Here is a 21,245-nt window from a genome sequence, read left to right as displayed (position 1 = left end):
CGTGTGGCGGAAAGGCCTCTGACGCCGAGCGAGGCGAGGAGTCATATACATATTGTAATGTGACGGCTGCAGCCCGCCTTCCCCACTGTACGAGATGAAATGTGACACGCTGTTGTATCGGGAACTCTTGACCTCCCCGCGTTTAATGACAGTGATTCATACACGATTACAGAGTGAGTTTGAATAGATAAATATCGGGTTAAGAGCGGCGTGCTTCAGTGATACGAGCGGGGCACACGGCGAAACAGGTCAAGAGATGATCGTTTCAGCCAGTTATGTCATCAATGAGCTCAATCTGATGTCAGGAACGTTTCTCAGGTTTGAGCAATGGCAACAATAGGATTAATATATGAAAATACATTAACGACGTATTAAAAACAACTAAAAAACATGGGCGTATGAGGGTTTTGTATCGTGTTTTGTGCTGTTTACGTGCAGATGGCGCTGCACTCTGGTCTGTATTTGACAAATGCCGGATGGATTCAAGTGTTTTTTTAACTTGAAATAACTTCCATACTTCTGAGGTGAAAGATAAGACTTTCTTGCGGATTCTTCTTACTGGCTCCTTCACGCACCCACCTTGCACTCAGTGTACACCCGCCGTTATTCTTTACTGGACAGGATAGTGCAGTGAGAAATAAGGAAGCTGGGAGTAAAGATATTCAATCAAATCTGTGCCGGAATCGAACTCACGACACTGCTGTACAAACACGGTCTGAAATTATGTGTCTTTTAATATTTTGTATGTTCATAGCCGTATCTCCGAGTGGCCGGTGCATAACAGCAGCTGTGGTGGAGCACGCTGACTGTATAAGCAGCAGACTGAATGTGACAGAAGCTTACAGAGGCAGAGATACAGCTTTTTAATGATGCTAATACATGCAGCCGTTCACCAGCAACACGTGCAAGTACTGTGGTGGAAGAAGTAAAAGTAAGTATCACATATCAGACTAATAAGCCCTGTTCGGATACGATTAGTTACTTACTTATGATGTCTGTAAAATTGAAATAACCTCACAACGTCTGAGGTTTGTTTTGTGTGCATTCGGACCGGATAAGCAGTGTCAGTAAATCACTTGTTTTACTGACTTTATTCATATTATATCCTATACTTTTAAGTATTTCATGTTGTTAGCATTTCTTCTATTTTCGGTTTGTTTTAGTGTTGGCCTGCTTTGTAGCGTGAAAACATTGGCAATCTAAACGAGAAAGAAGCAGAAAAAACAAATGGATAGTTGAATTGAAAAATGGTTCATGGTGAATTAATACTATTATTATCATTGATTTAGTTCAAATATGGACACAACATGGGTTGTAGAGACATTGTGGACCTCTGCTGAATGACAATAGGTCAAATTCAGAAGAATGTTTTACAGACATGGACTAGAAACAGAGATGATGTCTGTAATTATTAACATTCACAGGAGTTCTCAAGGTAAAACGTTTTAATGGTGTTAATACATTTACCCGATCACCAACAACCTGTGGAAATACACTGATGGAAGAAGTCATTTTGATGATTTTTGATTGTACTGACCAACTAACGACTGAATCTAATGTATATATTTAGTTTGCTCATTGCCTAGACTTAAGCCTAGAAAATGTAGTGGGGTAGAAAGTACGGATCCTGCTCTAAAATGTAGAGAAGTAATAGTACAGTACACAGATACGTGTGTGGAGTGTAGCACTTTTACTTTTCTATTACTTTCCAGCACTGGGGATATCATTATTTATATACGGATAAGAGGGGGAACTAGATGACAATATAAAGACTTTATATTTGGGTTGTTCAGATCTGGGCTTAGCGGATGGAATCCTGTGCAGGCTTAAGGTGCATGTGGATCCAGAATGCACTGTGAGGTGAATGGTAAACAGAGCGCTTGTCTAATCCCCAGTGCTGTGAGAAGCAATCCACATTTTCAGAGGATTTGTGAGGCAGTGGAATCCTCTATAGAAATGTAGCAGAAGTTTATTCAATGTTCCTAACTTTAAAAAAGATGCTGTGTGCTGATCAGTTTGAGATGGTTTAGCTGTGAGTCTGCACCGAACACTGATAAGAACTGTGATGCATAAATGCAACAACAGCAACACATAGAAATAATACACTTTTAACGTTGTTTACAGTGTTTCCTCATTCCTCATTAGTTTACTCAAACTCTGTCCAAGAGTTCCAAGCTGCAGGAGCAGCATAGGAAAACCTTGCTTACCCCAGTCAGTCCTCACACAAGGGAGAGACAAACCAAACAGATCACGTGAGCGCAGGACATAAAGACTCCGTTCTCTACACCGGGGCACACAAGCATCAATGTGTGAACCTCCTGTCACCCAAGGACGACCATCCCGCCCTGGCATGGAGCTCACAGTGGTGGGTGAGCGTGGCACAACCCTTCTTGAATCTCAGAGCACCGTGATACACAGTATTCAAAGATTTCAGACATTTTGCAGATGCGTGAGGTCCCTGCTAATTTCACAGATTGTAAATGATTTAATAGGTGCCTTTAATAGATCGCCACCTTTATTAAAAATGTGTGTTAGAGGCTCGGCTTTATCTTCAAATTGGCTGTTGATTATGATCAACAGCCAATTTGATCCGGGCCGGCTGCCTTATTTGTGTCCAGGGATTTCAGATCAGAACTTCAGTTCGGAGAACTTGGACAGTGAAGTAAAGTTAAAAGAGCAATAATCCAGATGTTTTCCTCCAAAGGGAATTTCAGAACTAGCATTTGATTGATCAGGCAATGAAGAATCTGCAAGCAAATGAGCAGATACAAAATATTCAGTAAAGAATATTTTAGATTTGATCAAAAAGCTGGGCAGTTTGTTAGCGGCCACAGAATCGTTTTGGGATTTTCCAACTTTCCAAAACTTGTGGTCATTTAAGTTATTTGTAATTTATGAATGATAATACTTTATTAATAGTGGAGGTACATTTGAAAGAGTTTGAGTTGTGCATGTAGCAAATGTAGCCACTTTCCCAAAAATCAAAACATGTAAATTACATGTCATTATGTGGAGGCGGGGCTTATCAGTTCTGAAGTTTTGAACATTAAGTCAATGGACCTGTTTTAGGTCAATATTGAACACATGGAAAATGATAATTTCCGGCATATTTACTAAAGTGTTTTTTTTAAATGTTTTTAGACATCCTTTCCTTTCTTCCTTTCCACAATGCAAAGATGAGTTGGGTACAAGACATTATGATGTAACGATTATTCATTTCGCTAGTATAAAATTGTATCAAATTTGTCCACAAGGCAATAACAGAAATACAAAATTACAACTAATGCAAATAATATTGCACATTGCATCTTACATGTTTATTGGTTAGAATTGTTTAGATGCAGAACAGATAAGCCAATCTATTACAAACCAGATGAAGTGTTGTTTCTGTAAACATATGATTCAGTGCATGATTATGTTTTATATCTGCAGTGTTGAAACTATCAATAATGGGTTAAATTCTGAGCGAATAAAATCTTTGATAACCATCAGGGTGCTCGCTCCATCGGCCAAATTTCTACACTTAGCGATAACACGTTTGCAATGAGATCCTTTGATACAGAAAACAGTTCACTTCCAAATCATTTTGTCAGTTATATCTATATAATTCTTATGTAACAACATCCTCAAGCTCAGTGATTTCCAAATGTTGAATGACGGACAAAATGAGGCCACACTGCGCAAATATTTATTACTTTTCTTGTTCTTTTACACTATTCTACCAATTTCCGCTGTACTATTTATACATCTTGTTTTAAGTATAATTGCAGAAATTGATTTGGATGACGCTACAGACATCAATAAAAGATTGTGAATGCCAATTTTGATGAATAGCCCTACGCACAAGTCAATGGAGTGTATCATTATCACGCATTTAATTCAAGACAAGAGTAAACCAAAACCCAGTGTTATCAAAGTACCTGGAATCTAATCTTTATCAACATGTATTTATAAAACTACAGTAAAGCAGCAGCTATGTATCGATTAGTGTCCCAGAGGCGGTCGCAAACCCTGTGTTGATATATTTATTGGCCAAAGCCACAATCTCTGGACAATTCGCCTTTCCGTTCCCACTTGGGAGTTAAACCTGTCTCTACTGGCGGCAGAGGGAATTACACAGGGGAGAGAAACATACCTAGCTTTCCTCTTATAAATGCTCAGAACAAGTCAGGCAATGATTTATCACTTGAAAACAGCACAGGAAAGTTCAGCGCTCTACTTATGATGTCATAAAACTGTACAATATTTGTTTTGTGAGACTCAGAGCGCGAGGACTTACACAGGATTTATAAAGCAAGCATGAATGAAGCTAAACACAACTCAGGGATGTTTTTGATGAGGCAACAATGTCAAAAGCTCCAAAAAAGTCCATTTGACTGTGTGTTCTGTGAAAGGGCCGTGTGTACGTGGAGGCTCTGAAACACAACCTTTTCCCCATGGAGATGTTGTTGTTTAGCCTGGAATGTCCCACCGTATGGCATCAAATCTGTCAATCCCCATGAAGAAACACAATCAAAATGCTTGTAACAGAACTTGTTCGTTTTAAACTCTTCTCAGCAGTCCACACTTCCTGCTTCTCGGAGAATGAAGCGCTTTACATTTGCATACAGAGAAAGTGCTGTGGTCTCATTTTCACGCGATCTGCACTGTGGCAAAACAGATTTGATTTTATTACATGCAAACAAATCAGATGTGTGAACAGTAAAATATCATAATATATACAACTTTCAAGGCAAAGTAATAACATTTCCATGAGACACACAGGTAACAAACACCCCTACTAGAAAGAAACACCGTGCACTTTTATATGTGACAATTAACTATGACTTTAATGAAGAGAGTGCGATTGCTTGACTATACAGTACTTGATGTATTTTTAAATTCAAACCTGCCTGTCATACACTTCACAGCTCACAATTGGCTTTTGGACTTTCAATAATAATTCCTAGGTTTCATTCTTACTATTGCAATTGTTTGGCTCTGATTATTCCAAAATTAAACAAATGTACTGTGGTTAAACCTGTGATTCACAATTCGTAATCATCTTTTTGCTGCAGAATAACATGCTGCGATTGACCTCGAATCACATACTTTGCTTCAATAAGTCTGAAGCTTGTGTTTAAACCAGTTAAGCTTAACCCTGCGCTAATCTATTTTTTCGATGTATTGTCCTGTTTTGCTCTTTTGGCTCACCCTGTTGCATGGATTGAATACAATACATGTTTTGTGAAAAGATTAAGCTTTAAATCAATACATAGTTTAGACTTTGGAGGAGGAAATACATATCTGTGTGTGTGTGTTGAATTCCACTGACGAAACAAAAACTAAGTCATTCAGAAGTGATATATTGAAAGCTATTTGTTTTAATTAGAATGACATTACATTGCAGTCATAAAAGCTAAATGCCACTTCAGTACGTCCTTCATACAAATGTACACAGACCTCTGAGTCACTGGTCGGGCTTATTGGCTGATTATTGCCAGTCTGGAGAACAGGAAATAACTGCCACCGGTCAGCCATACAATATTAATGAAAAGAACACAGCCAATGTTCAAGGGCAATGGTTTTAGCCCCATGTGACACTGCACGTCTCCTGGACTCATCCTCAATGGAAAACCTGAAGTGGATACGACAGCTTTTCATGTTTTCTAATTATTACTTTGTGTGGCGATAGTCCCTGTGGTGAATATTTAGCATAGTTTTACATCAAATCAAGTGACTAGGGATGTCAGGATTATTATTATAACTTTATTACAGTCAATTTTGTAGTTAAATGGAAAGAAATGTGTCTATTTTAGCAGCAAAGTGAAGTCCTTTCTGCTCAACCTTTCCTCAAAAGAGTGAACCAAATAAAGTGTTTTTTTAGCTCGCTGTTTCTGTCAAATTGATCATTCACAAAGTTTGATTTCATAAAGCAGGTCACATATTGAGGAGCGGTAATGTCATGAGAAAACAAGAACGATTTTGCTGTTGTTTTGGTCGTGATGTAAATAATTGATAAATCGCGATGTTTATCCTCAGAATAATCGTCACACCAACATTCGAAATCGTGACATCCCGATAAGTGACTTTCCATCACAAACTCAGGGACAACTTACATGCAACTGACACATCGTTCTGACAGTTTACACAATAATTAAAAAAAATAAAGGTGTTATCCGGATATCAACTATTGTGTAATGTATATTTTTTTAAGTTTTAAAACAATAATATTCAAATGTAATGCAGTGTTATATTAAACTTATCCAACATTTATTCAATTACAGGTGTTTGTGTAGTTCAAAAATGCCTTGAAGGACCGAGAGCGAGAGAGGGTCAGATCTCCACAGATATGACCTGTAACTTGGTCTTATGGCGTCTCGCTGGGCTCCATTTTTTTCTCTAAATAATGTTATTCCTCTTCCAAAATTCAATTCAGCAGTGCACACGAGCGTCTTGTACAGATTTCCTCTCACACTAATGGACTCTTTGTTACCGATCTGAGCTGTGTGTAGCCCCGCAGAGGAAGACTGAGACCGAAAAGAGCACTGCACCAGCAGGGGGCGCTTCTCTCTGACGGCGGAGTAACAGAGTGAGAAAGCTGCTGCTGTGATTCAGAGGAGTGGAAATAGAGATGATTCACCACATCTCGAGGAACACTGTCCGCGCCCTTCCAAAGTTTGCGTTTGAAATGAATCATAACGTCTCTCGCTCTTTAACGTGTGTTTGATGATCGTAGAGAGTCCTCGGATATGAAGGAAATATGTGGCGGGCGAGGGAATATATGGATTTCACTGATATCGGCGCTAGTTTTGTTATTGTTTTAAGCCCCGCCCACTTGGAAGCGCTCTGTGGTTCAATTTTCCCTTACGCTTTTCATAAAATTCCGATATAAAACTTGAATGTGGCTGTTTTCAGTCCAAAAAACACATTTAAAACTTAAAATATGGCTTGTTATAGCTTAGAAGTTTATGAAGTTATTAGTATGTTACCGTATTTTCTGAACTATAAGTTGCACTGGAGTATAAGTTGCACCAGCCTAAAAATGCATAATAGAGAAAATAAAAGCATATATCGCACTGGAGTATGAAATGTGGTTGCAAGTGTGAAAATAACAAATAATATCACATATAAGTTGCTCCGGAGTATAAGTATATAAGTATAAATATAAGTATATGTCGCACCCCGGCCAAAACTATGAAAAAATACGGTATTTAGCAGTGTAACCCCTAGTTTTTCCAGTTTCAAAGGTTGTCATCTGGACACTGTTTTCAAAATCGAGGCGTTTTGGACTTTCAGAAACAGGTTTTAAATAAAATGATAGATTTCAATGTCATTAGTTTCCCCAATTAGCCCCAAGCATGCTTTCAAACTTTTAATTATTTTTTCCTGACAGTCTATGGGGGAAATGAATGAACGCCCACTGTTTAGCACCATTGTGGTTTGGTCTTCAAACTGATTATCCAATAAGAGAGCAGAATGAGCAGATCTTATGGCTCAACGCAGAAGTACTAATCTAGTGTATGAGTAAATACTGTTTTCCCTCCATAAAGTGTATTGTAAAAGCAGAAAAAAGAGCCATGTTTGCGCCGTTTTGGCATGGGAGCTTATTGGCTGCACTTTGCTTCATTTCCCTGTCTGAAAAATCTGTTCTAAAGTAATGCCAAAAAACACATCACATATTAGCAATGTGCCAAACGGTTTGTGAGCACCAGGAACATGTAAGACAATCCCCAGCTTTAAACCAGAGTGCAAAAACCCCAGAATGTGTTCTCAGAGGTGCAAATAATTCGCATTTCGGCAGATTTTTATGCCATATTCCCATTTCACAACCTTCTTAAAATGTCTTTACATCTTTAAAGTTTATGTCTTTAAAGTTTAACACCGAGCTGTGAATTAGCAGTTTAATTGTCAGATTGCAGATTTAGTTTATGGTTTATGTCACTGTAATTACCTGGCCTATTTACTTGAAACAAAAACTGGCTCAAAGCTCAATGTCTTCTCTGTCAGCATGAATAACACAAAGTAAAATATTTTTCTTTTTTTTGCCTCTTGTTGAGATTAATATGACTATTGTGGATTATTATTGTTGATATTTCTTTCAAAAGATAGGACATCTCCCATAGGCTTTTCCGTAATGTAATATAAGGTTTGATTGTTCTTTTTTATTTGACCAATTGTTTCGACGGATAGGTGTCTAATAATCTCCAATCTAATGTCTTCTTCTTCTTCTTCTTCTTCTTCTTCTTCTTCTTCTCTTGTGTCCCTCCAGAAGAATGCAGCTTCAGCTCTCCGGGGGTCTACGACGGCGCCGTGTACAGCCGAATCGTGCAGATCCTGTACAGGAACGAGGAGATCACAGTGAACGACTGCATGGTCTTCAGAGTGCACCTCCTGCTGGACGGAGACAGAGTGAGTGGACAATGCACCACTGAGTTTACCTTTGCAGTTTAGCCTTTTGCCTTTATTGTGGGTTTTTTGTGGCTCGAAAAAGGAGTTAGAGGTATTTTCTATTCAAGAAACACAGATTCTTTGATGGAGAAGTGTTACTTGGCGAGAATCCAGCTTGTTCAGCTCCTGCTCATAAGATCTGTCTTGAGTCAGACAGCGGCAGAACAAGAACGTGTGAAGCCATTTGTGCATTTGTGGATTGGAAAATGCTTTTCTCTAAGCAGTATTTTATCAGTGTGCTCTTCTCAGTGTGTGGCTCTTTGCCCAAGATTTTAAGTATTCTGCTTTTTCTTTTCTTGAACAACTTGAACATACCCAAACTGATAACAGGAATGTGAGATTTATAATATCTGTCTAGTTTTTGCCAAGTTAGAATGTGATGGCAATGTGGTTGAATAATAGGATTTACCCCTGAATATATATATTTTTTCTGATACATTTTTAATCAGGGCAAACCGCTGTGTGATCTATTTTTTCCTCAATTTTTTCATACAGCGTTTTCCCCTGGGAGACACAGCGAAAGGCGCTGAGCTGAATTTAGGATCAGGTTCATTTTTAGGGAATTATCACTCTTCCATCACGCTTTTTATTTAACAAAAATCTGCATCATATTCAAGTAGAACAATACAAAAAAAAGTTTATATTCTGTATATTACAACAACAAATACAGTTTCTTTGGATTAGAACATAATATTCACCACTTGTTTTCCCTTCAACTTCCCTCTTGACAACAGTCCAATAGCACTTTTAATTAAAGCCTGGATTCCACATAACACAATTAAAACATGACATGCTTGCTAATGGAAAAGTATTACAGCCCATGTTATGTACACACTGGAATCAGATTAGCTCTCCCTGTAAGTATGGAATTATTAGTTTGTAATGAGCATAAAATGAGAACATTGTACTGACAAAAGAGAAAAAGCATCTTAGTGCTCATGTTGTAGCCGTCTGTATACCTGATATATCTATACTATGTAGTATCCAAAACAAGCTTCCTGAGTCCTGAGTCCTGAGTCCTGAATCCTGACTCCTGAGTCCTGTGTCCTGTGTCCTGTGTCCTGAGTCCTGAGTCCTGAGTCCTGAGTCCTGAGTCCTGAGTCCTGAGTCCTGAGTCCTGAGTCCTGAGTCCTGTGTCCTGAGTCCTGAGTCCTGAGTCCTGAGTCCTGAGTCCTGTGTCCTGAGTCCTGAGTCCTGAGTCCTGAGTCCTGAGTCCTGAGTCATGTGTCCTGTGTCCTGAGTCCTGTGTCCTGTGTCCTGTGTCCTGTGTCCTGAGTCCTGAGTCCTGAGTCCTGTGTCCTGAGTCCTGAGTCCTGAGTCCTGACTCCTGTGTCCTGAGTCCTGTGTCCTGAGTCCTGAGTCCTGAGTCCTGAGTCCTGAGTCCTGAGTCCTGTGTCCTGTGTCCTGTGTCCTGAGTCCTGTGTCCTGTGTCCTGTGTCCTGAGTCCTGAGTCCTGTGTCCTGTGTCCTGTGTCCTGTGTCCTGAGTCCTGAGTCCTGTGTCCTGTGTCCTGAGTCCTGTGTCCTGTGTCCTGTGTCCTGTGTCCTGTGTCCTGTGTCCTGAGTCCTGAGTCCTGTGTCCTGTGTCCTGTGTCCTGTGTCCTGAGTCCTGAGTCCTGAGTCCTGAGTCCTGTGTCCTGTGTCCTGTGTCCTGAGTCCTGAGTCCTGAGTCCTGTGTCCTGTGTCCTGTGTCCTGTGTCCTGTGTCCTTTGTCCTGAGTCCTTTGTCCTGTGTCCTGTGTCCTGAGTCCTGTGTCCTGAGTCCTGTGTCCTGAGTCCTGTGTCCTGAGTCCTGAGTCCTGAGTCCTGTGTCCTGAGTCCTGAGTCCTGAGTCCTGAGTCCTGAGTCCTGAGTCCTGAGTCCTGTGTCCTGAGTCCTGAGTCCTGAGTCCTGAGTCCTGAGTCCTGTGTCCTGTGTCCTGTGTCCTGTGTCCTGAGTCCTGAGTCCTGTGTCCTGTGTCCTGTGTCCTGTGTCCTGAGTCCTGAGTCCTGTGTCCTGTGTCCTGAGTCCTGAGTCCTGAGTCCTGTGTCCTGTGTCCTGTGTCCTGTGTCCTTTGTCCTGAGTCCTTTGTCCTGTGTCCTGTGTCCTGAGTCCTGTGTCCTGAGTCCTGTGTCCTGAGTCCTGTGTCCTGAGTCCTGAGTCCTGAGTCCTGTGTCCTGAGTCCTGAGTCCTGAGTCCTGAGTCCTGAGTCCTGAGTCCTGAGTCCTGAGTCCTGAGTCCTGAGTCCTGAGTCCTGAGTCCTGAGTCCTGAGTCCTGAGTCCTGAGTCCTGTGTCCTGAGTCCTGAGTCCTGAGTCCTGTGTCCTGAGTCCTGAGTCCTGAGTCCTGAGTCCTGAGTCCTGTGTCCTGAGTCCTGAGTCCTGAGTCCTGAGTCCTGAGTCCTGAGTCCTGAGTCCTGAGTCCTGAGTCCTGAATCCAGAGTCCCGAGTCCTTTACCTCAAGGCACACTTGTTTTCCCCAGGACACTGGTACGACTGGTACATCTAAGTAATCTAAGTGTCCTGAACATACATCTGTACCGAAAAGAAAGCAAAACAATCACAACTACCAAGTTAAAAAGAATAATAATAATTTGGTTTCTTGTCTACCACAGTTTTTTCCCAGTTGATCTGATTTGCCAATGTTTTAGTTGGTTGTGAATGCAGATTTCAATCAAAACTCTGCCATGACAAACTATGGCCAAAGTGACAAAACTCAGTGAACCAGGGACGTGACATGGACACTTCTACCGCACACGCTCCTCCTTCTAAACCAAACACTTTCTTACCTTTGTCCATAGTTCTCTAACCTTATGATGACAGGTGTTTCTAAAGCGCTTCTGACAGTTCTGTTCTCCCGCAGTACGTAGAGTGTGATGGAACCATAGTAACAGGCTCCAGTACAAAGTCACCTTGGGCTGACTCATTGATTCTCCACTTCCTCCTGCACTTTCTACTTTGGGTTCAGGCCAGCAGCAGAGGCGGAGCTTTCATTTATCCCGCTGGCCAAATATGACATCAACTATTTAATCAAAGAAATGAAAATGAGTTGGAAGCCAGACCGCGTTGTGGATAATAAATGCAAAATGACTGAATTCATCTTTAGTCGGTCAGTCACAGCTACAAGACTGATGTGAAGGAAAATATATGTTCTGTTTCAGGTATTAAAAAGTCTAATACTTCTTCTACATAGGGTTGAGCATTATAGTACCTCACAATTGCATGTAGCGTTCTGATTTCAGCACCACTCTGTTGTGCACTGCGGTTATCAGAAATATCTACATATTTTAATACCACATTGATAATGATTAAAATATGCTCTTGTTTTATATGATCAATTTGTATTATTATTTTCTGGTTGGAACAGATTTCTCAGCAGAACGGGCAAATAAATACACAAGAGAACACAGCACAACACAAATAGACAGTCATTTCTAACTCAAAATAATAGTACCTTCTTTATGTTTCTATATTGTCCAATAATATTTCTGACAAAAGCTCAAGATCATCCTAAAACTGTTAGGGAAATGTCCAATTTTGTCATGGTTCTGCAATTTTCTAAAGTATTTTTCTACCAGTTTTAGTTGTAATATTTGCACTACTTCCAAATATTACGACTATTATTATTTTTAGTCGTATTTGTAATCTGTGCCTGACCTGGTAAACTTTTTTCTTCTTCTTTGGCACTGATCCTACAGACTGATGACGGCCAAAGAGAATTTATCCAGAGAATGTCCATTTCTGGTAGACAAGCCTGTGAATTGTCTGTGATTTGTAGTTCCTCGGAATGCAAGCTAGAAACAAAAATGTCACTCAGCCAGCCTCTTGTGCTGAGCGTTTTGTTATACAGTTCAGAGACATGGATCATTTAGAAAGAGCAAGCTCAGACTGGAAGCATTCCAAAACCGTAGGATGAAAAGGATGAAAACTGGTGTTCCCATAAGCGCTCATGTACATCTGAGGAATTAAGAAAAATATGTTCTTCTGTGTGTTTTTTTGCTCTTTTTTATTCACATATATTAAATTAGCCATACATTTAGAGAGTAATTGTACAAAATAAAGAGGAAAATGAAAAAAATATATTAAAACCAAACAAATAACTGCGTTTATATAATATACAAAATGGGTTAGTGTTAGAATTTAGTTCTCTAGATTGTCTATGTTAAGTTCATTGAAGTTTATGAGTTTATGCAATGCTTAAAATCTATGTCGAATTCATATAGTCACGATTGTTTCATTTATACATGGATGGATGTATCAGCAGATTCACAATGTAGTTTACACAGTTGTAATTTCCTTTTTTGCAGTAACCTTACATAACGTCCCTCTTTCTTATACGGATTCTTTGGTTCAAGTTTTTTTTCTTTCCAAAAGAAAAGAACAGGATTTCATAAAAAAATAGATGAGTTATTGCTTTGGGTTGTAGATTGCAAAAATTTGAATTGAAATTGAAAAAGCTGCAAGGGCCAGAGCGTTGTGAGCACCAGCGCGAATAAGTAACATGGAAGATTCAAGGATTCATAAAGTTGTACTTGACTGGAAAACAGAAAGGTGCAACGGAAACAATGGATAAAACAAATGAAAGAAGACGACAAAGCTCCCAAAAAATCTGATAAATAAGGAATGGATCACATTTCTTGAAGCATTACTACTACTATCAATACTACGACTACTACTATTACTGCTACTTTAACTTTGGACGTAATCATTTGATGCAATACATGATACATAATATGTATCATGTATTGCATCACCAATAATATTACATCATAATCTTTTCTACATAAGAAACACAATTTAATGTATATATATAGTTAAAAAACCTTAACAGTTGATACAGCGTTACCACAAATGCAAAAAAAAATAACATTGTTATTCTGTATCGACTTTCCTCCATATACAGATTCATCTTTGCTAAAAACACATTTGTAACTTTTTTTTTCCAACTTAGGCTAAACGTGATAAACATCCTGCACCCATCACCTCTCCTCTTCCATCTCCATGACACTTATTGACAGAAGTGTTCTTAATGCCCTTACTATGGCCGCCATCTTGAAAAATGGCTTTCTTCCTGGTTGCTGGCGGTGATCATGTGTCTAAAGCGATGTGCGTAGAGGTGGCTCCGGCTAATCTCAGTCCGGACGCCCATGAGTGAGGAGAGCATCAGTCATAGCGCTCTGACGCAGACAGCAGTGATGGATGTGAGAGAGGATCCACGGCACAGAGTCACAAGAGGAAGAGAGACACTACCTCTGGACTCGCACCAAACCGGCTTTTTAAAACGTCTTAAAGGTGTAATGTGGGATTTTCTTGTGGTCGGGTCAGTTTGTCAGGCCTGAAATCGTCAATTAGTAATCGAATAATTGTTTTCTGTGCTATACATAGACTCCAAATCAAATGTGTACAAAGATAAGAGGTTTTAGGACTGAGACAGAGCAGTAATTAACCCAAAATAACACTAGAAATATCTAAAGCTGAATCTCTTTATCTTCCTAAACAACTAATTAATTAATCAAAAGAGAAACCGATTTTTCGATTACCAAATTCATCGTTAGTTGCGGCCATAGACTGTAGAAAGAGTGGACTGACCTCCAGAAAAACGACCGTGGCTAACAGTTATAGCGGCTAATTCGGAGCTGAATTTCAATTGGAAATCCTAGTGCGAGTTTCATGGCAACCACTGAGCCAATCAGGAGCAAAGTTATAGAAAGTACCCTTCCTGCCCACGCCGCTGGTTTCCACAAGCTTAGCAACGACCTGTCACTCAAAGCGAGCTGAGACGACGTCGAGAGAAGGCGGCACCTGATTGGTCAGTTAGTATTGTTCTCATCTTGATTCACAAAGACAATAGCAAAATGAAAAGGTCATAGAGAGTTTTTTTTGGAACGCGGGGGCTTTCTATGTCCAATGATTTTACACTCTATGGTTGCAGCTCTGGTCTCTATGGAGATGTCATTGATTTGTCTGAAAAAAATACTGTAAACCAATCTCTATCTTGCATTTATTCAAATACAAATGTTTTTTGGCTGTTTTTGTTGAACAGGCCTCTCCGCGGGGTTTTGTTTTCCATTTGTACAAAGTAAATAAATGAATATGATAAAGTCATTTATTTGTTAAAATATTTTTTTTTTAAAAACTCACAAGCACTGGTAAAACTGTTAGTTTTAGTTCTGATATCTGATATACTAAGGAAAGTATATCTTATTTTTTCAACTTAAAATAATAGTGCCATCTTTATGTTTCCATATTGTCCAATATTAGTTCTGATAAAAGCTAAAGATTGTCCTAAACCTGTTAAGGAAATGTCAAATTGTGTCACGGTTCTGCAATTTTTAAGTTTTAGTATTGATTTGTAATACTACCAAATACTACTACTACTATTATTTTACTTTAATTACTACTTTAATCTGAGTAATCTGTGCAGGGCTGAAGATCATAAAGTGCCCTGACCTGCTAGTTAAGAAGCTGCAGTTTTTATTTTATTTATGTTTTTGTACTGGACTTTAGGGATTCCGTAGCTTCTTTGTCACTGATCCTACAGTATCGCTGAAAAACATTAAAAAAATACAAAGGAAAGTATTTTTTCCAGTCAGTTAGTCTCTGGATTTACACATTTCCTCTTGTCTTGTTCATGTGTTGATCTTTACCGTACAAAACGTGCCTTGCCTCCATTAGCTTGTTCATTACAGTGAGTTCTGTGGGTTCCGTTTCAGCATTTGGTGTTTTCTTCTTCCAGAGGTTATCTTCAGCTCACAGCTCCACACCGCGGCTCTGAAATAGCCCCCCAGCTCCGCCTCTGTACAGCCGCACGCGCTTAATCAATCACATCAGAGCCAGCAAACGCCCGCTTTCCACATCCATGCCTTTAACCGTCAGCGCTTTCATTCTGATTAGCACACGCCTGATCTGCGCTTCAAATGACCGCATTACCACCCCGCGCCTTTGTACTTTGTGTTTCAAATGCAGAGTATTCAATGGCACTTTGAATGCGGGATTGATCCAGCAGACTTTTAACATGGGCGCACAGGAGATCAAAGCGTGAATATTGAAAGTAAAGATGGGATTAAAGAGACGTTTAAGTAACAAACAATGCAAGGGTTTAAGGTTTATGTCAAGAGAAATTCATTAAACCTTAATAGCTCGGGAGAAAAAAACACACCCACCTGTTTGCAGTAGTCTGGCAAATCAAACAGCTGATCTCCTGCTGCCACGTGCTATAAACTGTGATTGGAGAGGAAATTGAAACACAAAAAATGTCTTGTTTTACACCAAGAACGTTATGGGTTTCTCCGCAGAGTTTGCAAAGTCTAAGTTGAAGACGTTGGGCGTTATTTTGGAAAAGATCTCCTCCGTAGAGCGAAAGAAACCATCGAAACTGTCAGGGAGCTAACCCCTTACGCCAGGAGTGTCCAAACTTTTTTCACCGAGGGCCAGATTTTTAGACTTATATGAAGCAGATGTCACTGCTACAATGTCAAATTTGTCAAATAACAAAATGAATCATTCAAATGTTTGCATTTCTTTAGTAAGACTTGGAACATATATTAGATTGTGTAACGTCATAACGCTTGAATTTGACAGAAATGAAGATATGACATTTTGTTGTTTGGACCAACTTAACAGGAAGCCGGAGGGCCAACAAAAATTGGTCTGAGGGCCGCATTTGGCCCCCGGGCCGTAGTTTGGACATGCAAACCTCACAAATTAAGACTGATATGAAGTAATGTGTGCTTTTATTTTGTAAACCGTTTGTTTATTTATTTTTAAGTTCTGAAACATGAGATGCCAAAGCAGATGAACTCAAGAGTGTTTCAAGCTTGATTTTGATTTAAGGATTTTACTCAATTCTCAATAGCAATTTCAATGCACAAACCACATTTTCATTTCGATTAAGCGACAAAACAGGTCACATTTCTCCTGTTTTTTTTCTTTTTCTAGTTGTACTTCAAATGAGTACTAGTTGTAGTATCAAATAGTATCTGCGTTTCGATTCTCTTGACAACTCTACTGAAGAGCATGTCTGAAGGTCAATGGCAAATACAAACGTTGCATAATATGTGTCCTTTAACAGCAAAACGGCACTTCTATTCCGTATCCATCGCATTAAAATAACCCACTATTGAAATGCCGGGCCCTTTGAAGAGAAATGCTAATGCTTTGTTGTTTTGTTCGCAGGTGGAGGAGGCTCTGAGCGAGGTGGACTTTCAGCTGAAGCTTGATCTCCATTTCACTGATATTGAACAGCAGTAAGTCTTACAGCACTGCGCTAAACGCCTCACTGTACTTTTTCTATTATGTTTAGCCCCCCTCAGTTACCTCACTGACCGCATTCCTGCCAGCTTTTATACACCAGCCAGAATGCAAAGTAGGCATGAACACGTTATGCATTTAAGCAGGTGGTCGCTAATGCATGTGATTACAATAAAAGTGCAAAATGACGAGTTTGCATTCAACGCTCCACAAAAGCTAGTGTTTTTGGTGGACGATGCAAGTGTTTTTTTTCACGTCTACTGTCCCTGTTTTTGACATACCTGGCTGATTACAGTAGTCGGAGCGATACACAAATGACATGATTGTGCAGTGTTGTTTCTCGTACAAAGGAATGCCTATTGGACTGTGGGAAATAGCTCAGTTAAAAACAGAACTTCTTGAACATTCTATGCCAATATCTAATGTGAATTTGATAAAACATAAATTTTATTAGCCCCTATGAATGGAACAGAAGGCCTATACTTATTTCAGCCGGAGCCATGTTTTACACAGTGAATGGAGAAATGGAATGATGTTTTATAATAATCATTTTAGGTCTGACAATGTCTTCAACACAGAATAGAAACGTTATATTGTTATGGATACTGCATTATGATCTTGAGGAATGTATAAACTCTTTCAGTGTTACTAAAATTAAATAATAGAAAAGTATTGCTGTATTGAAGTTTTTGTGCCACAAACGTTGGGCTAGTGAAAGGGCGGCTCGTTTCTAGCTTTGAGGACCCTGTGTGCTAAACTAAACTACATTGGGGTAATTACAGTTTCGACAAATTTAAAACGTGCAACACACACGGCAGAGGTGGATAGGGTAAAATTGTACTCAAATAAGAGTAGCGTTACTTCATAATATAATACTCAAGTAAAATTACAAAGTAGTGGTAGATAGATAGTTAAAAAGTATTTGGGTAATGTACTACTCAAGTAAGAGTTGGAATTGTAGGAGATCCATATTACTAATGGATAATTTTATATTGTTTTAGACCAGGCATGTCCAAACTATGGCCCGGGGGCCAAATGCGGCCCTCAGACCAATTTTTGTTGGCCCTCCAGCTTCCTGCTAAGTTGGTTTTTACTATTAAATTGGGAAAAAAATCTTGATGTTTGCATTTTGATGTTATACCAACCTAATATTCATGTTCCGAGTCAAACTAGAAACTATGTCAAATGCAAAATTTCCATTGATTCACTTTGTCCTTCAACAAATTTGACAAAGTTGGGTTGTTTGTGGCCCCCTGCTCTGTGTAAGTTTCAAAATGCGGCCCTCTGTGAAAAAAGTTTGGACACCCCTGTTTTAGACTAACTCATAGTGGGAAGACAAACTGCAACATACTCTAGTAAGAGTACTGTTACACTGTATATTACTCATGTAGGAGTAAAAAAAAATTGTATTAGAAAACTTTTTGTAAAATAGCAAATTAGTTTTGTCCCAGCACATATTTATTGTATAAGCCACTCTTTGGGTTAAATTGAGACTGATGTGTGCATCTAATTATTAAGAGTTCTATCTACTGAGAAATGTTGTTGTTGTTGTTGTTGTTGTTGTTGTTGTTGTTGTTGTTGTTGTTGTTGTTGTTGTTGATGTTGCTGTTAGAAATGGCCTGAATAAATGATGTAGAATACCAAAGCTGGGCCGTGTTTACTAAATATTTGACCACGACACTTTCCTTCCAGATTAGCAGAAATCGCGACTGTGCCTCTCATCAGCTCTCGCACCCTCAACCTGCACTTCCACCCACGGCGAGGCCTGCACCACCACGTCCCTGTCATGTTCGACTACTTTCACCTGTCGGTCATCTCCGTCTCCATCCACGCTTCACTGGTGGCCTTACATCAACCGCTAATCAGGTAAGAGAAGCTACAGCCCACTGCAAGAAAATACAGTTACTTTAGAATAATATTTCTCAAGTAGAAGGACAAAGTAGAAGGTCAAGACATTACTCAAGCAAGAATAAAACAAGTATTTGGAGAAACTACTACTAATACGTAAAAGTGATTTTATTTTAGCAGTGCACAAAATGAGACTACACTGTTCTACTACACTACGTATGGGTTTGTGGTAAAACACAGTGGGTGGGTTTGTTGTAGATTTAAATTCTATTATTTGGGGAAAACGATCAAAATCTTCCCTACACATCGGCCGTAGAAATGAAAGATATCGAGAACAGTTGCATTGTAAAAAAAAATATATATATATATATATATATATATATATATATATATATATATATATATATATGTATGTATATATATATATATATATATATATATATATATGTATATAGTAGATTATCAAGAATGAGTAAAAGTATAGCGTCTGAAAACCACTCCAAGAAGTATTAGAAAGTGTAACCGACCATCGATCAGCAAACACTTAGGAGATGAATCCACGCCGCCCTTGTTTAGCATTGCATTACATAGATTAGTGCAGCACTTCATTGATTAGATACACACACATATTGACACCATGTTTGTGACATCCACAGCTTTGCACGGACAGGGAAAAGCTCCTGGCTGGGGAAAGGCTCACCCGAGAGCGCAGGAGACGCATCGGCTTTAGAGAACCTGGTGTTTGGAGCCGGGTACTGCAAACCTGTCCTCTCCGAGGTACGTGACCATTTAAGAGGCAGAACTGGTGGAAGAACAGAACAGAACACTGAGTCAGGGGCCATTTGGAAAAAAAGAAAATTATATTGAAATGTCAAATGATTAGGTGGTGAACTTTTGGTAACAGCCATGTTATCAAATTGTCATGTCACTTAGCATTTTGCTGGAAAGCTACCACATTTTTCATACTGTAATAATTGAATTTGTCTGGGAATATAATGAATGCTGAGCATTGTGAAAACTATGAGCTGGGGAACTGCTAACGTCTTGGCACATCAATCCTCAATATAATCAGGATTTTACTTCTTGTTTTCTTGGAACACTATTAGAGTTTAATCAACTCAAACAATTTTGCATAAACCCTTAAATGAGAATCAATAATTCATGATAACACTCTTGCCATGTGCACAGCTTCAATAATTAGTGCAATAAACTGTTTTATGTTTAATATGCCCTTCTGGAGGTTGCCTTTGTAATTAGCTCAATATGTCTGCATATTACTTATTTATGTTACACTCATAAAGGTTCAAGGAATATATACACATAGACAATATTATATTCACACACAATCCCCAAATTGAACATTTTTAGCACAGGAACCATTCAGCAGCATTGAAGGCCGGGTCAAATGCAGAGGACAATACCGTCTCTTTCCTTTCGCATAAGATATGACACAGTAAAACTCAGCGCTGCATTCTTCTAGTCATTAAAACTAACATCATGTGTTGTAGGACTGCAAAGTACGTGATGCCTCCACGTAAGTCTTGATCTAGTTTTTGCAAGGTCCCCAAGACACGCCTTCTGTATCCCTGTAAAAATCCCTTGCCGGAGCGGCCTCAGACGTCACAGCGTCCACAGTAAATGTTAATGAGCGCAAACCTGTGCCCCCCGGCTCTGCTCCTGGTTGTTACTCCCACCCCTCACTGTGCGCTTTAATAGGCTGTGTGTTTAGCCAGGCGGGTGGGTGCGTTTGATCGCTCTAATGACGCGCTCCGCTCCCTCACTGCCACGTACCGAGCCCAGGAGCGTGCAGGTGGTGCATTCTTCCTTCACGTGCATTTCAAGATTTGTGTTTACCTGTGGCCAAGCGGCACCGTTTCTTTCTTTCACTTTTGGAAGGCAGAATGTGGCATGTTTACAACAGTTTGGAAGAGCCAGATCTCGTGCCCATGTTTTTTAAAGATAAGAAACAGCAAGTGTCCAACCTCTGACCTTCACAACCAAAATCTGTTCGCTGTAAGCAATAGGCTAAGGCAATGATACAAATGTTTTACTGTTATTTAACCAGGAAAGTCCTATTGGCAACACTTTTTCAAGGGAGTCCAGTCATAACATAAAGCAACCATGGATCTTATTTCCAATACGTTTAGCTTTGGTTCAAACTAAATTGTATTTGTTTCTAGCAGACTATAAATGGTGAATGTGTGTCTAAGAGTGCTCCATAAAGAACCATATGCAACAACTGAATAAAGCTGCACCATGTCACTTTTCTGGTGGGTGGGCCACTGTGCTTTAGTCAGAATATCGATATTGTGATATGTCGTGATGGAGTTCTTGACAATACACATCTGGATACAGAGTAATGACGTAAATTCACTATAAATCACAGAGTTCTACATTAACATTAACCTGCTGACGACTGTATTAAAGCCGAGTCTGCTGAGCTGAAACTGTGAATTATTCATAAGACAATTACATTCTAATATTGAGGACATTCTAATGCACTTTTGTCTCATGGAGATGTTAATGTGTTTCCTGTGTGTGGTTTAAACTTAACTATCCTTTACATAAGTACAGGTGTTTTTATACTCAAAAATACGTGAATTATTACTGTGAACAGCCTCACCTCTTCACAGATCTGACCTATAACTTGGCTTGGTGGCGTCGCCTGCTTGTTTCCAGGGAAATAGATCATTTCAATGCTAATGAACACGTCAAACCACGTAATTACATCTCTAGCCACCAA

At 39.4% G+C, this 21,245-nt stretch overlaps 1 protein-coding gene across 1 annotated transcript in view; it reads left to right on the top strand.

Moving 5' to 3' along the window:
* The window catches only part of fam135b (family with sequence similarity 135 member B), a 71,974-nt gene that overhangs the window by 33,125 nt on the left and 17,604 nt on the right, over nucleotides 1-21,245 (top strand). The window contains exons 4-7 of the mRNA XM_072447750.1: nucleotides 8,252-8,391; nucleotides 16,580-16,650; nucleotides 18,347-18,520; nucleotides 19,159-19,279. Of these exons, the coding sequence (XP_072303851.1) occupies nucleotides 8,252-8,391; nucleotides 16,580-16,650; nucleotides 18,347-18,520; nucleotides 19,159-19,279 (506 nt within the window). The remainder of the gene's footprint in view (nucleotides 1-8,251; nucleotides 8,392-16,579; nucleotides 16,651-18,346; nucleotides 18,521-19,158; nucleotides 19,280-21,245) is intronic.

Source organism: Eucyclogobius newberryi, unplaced genomic scaffold, assembly GCF_026437365.1.
Source record: "Eucyclogobius newberryi isolate DKJ021-1_F unplaced genomic scaffold, fEucNew1.0.hap1 SCAF_16, whole genome shotgun sequence".
Classification (NCBI taxonomy): domain Eukaryota; kingdom Metazoa; phylum Chordata; class Actinopteri; order Gobiiformes; family Gobiidae; genus Eucyclogobius; species Eucyclogobius newberryi.
The sequence above is the reverse complement of the archived record's forward strand: the minus strand, read 5'-3'. Positions and strand labels throughout refer to the sequence as shown.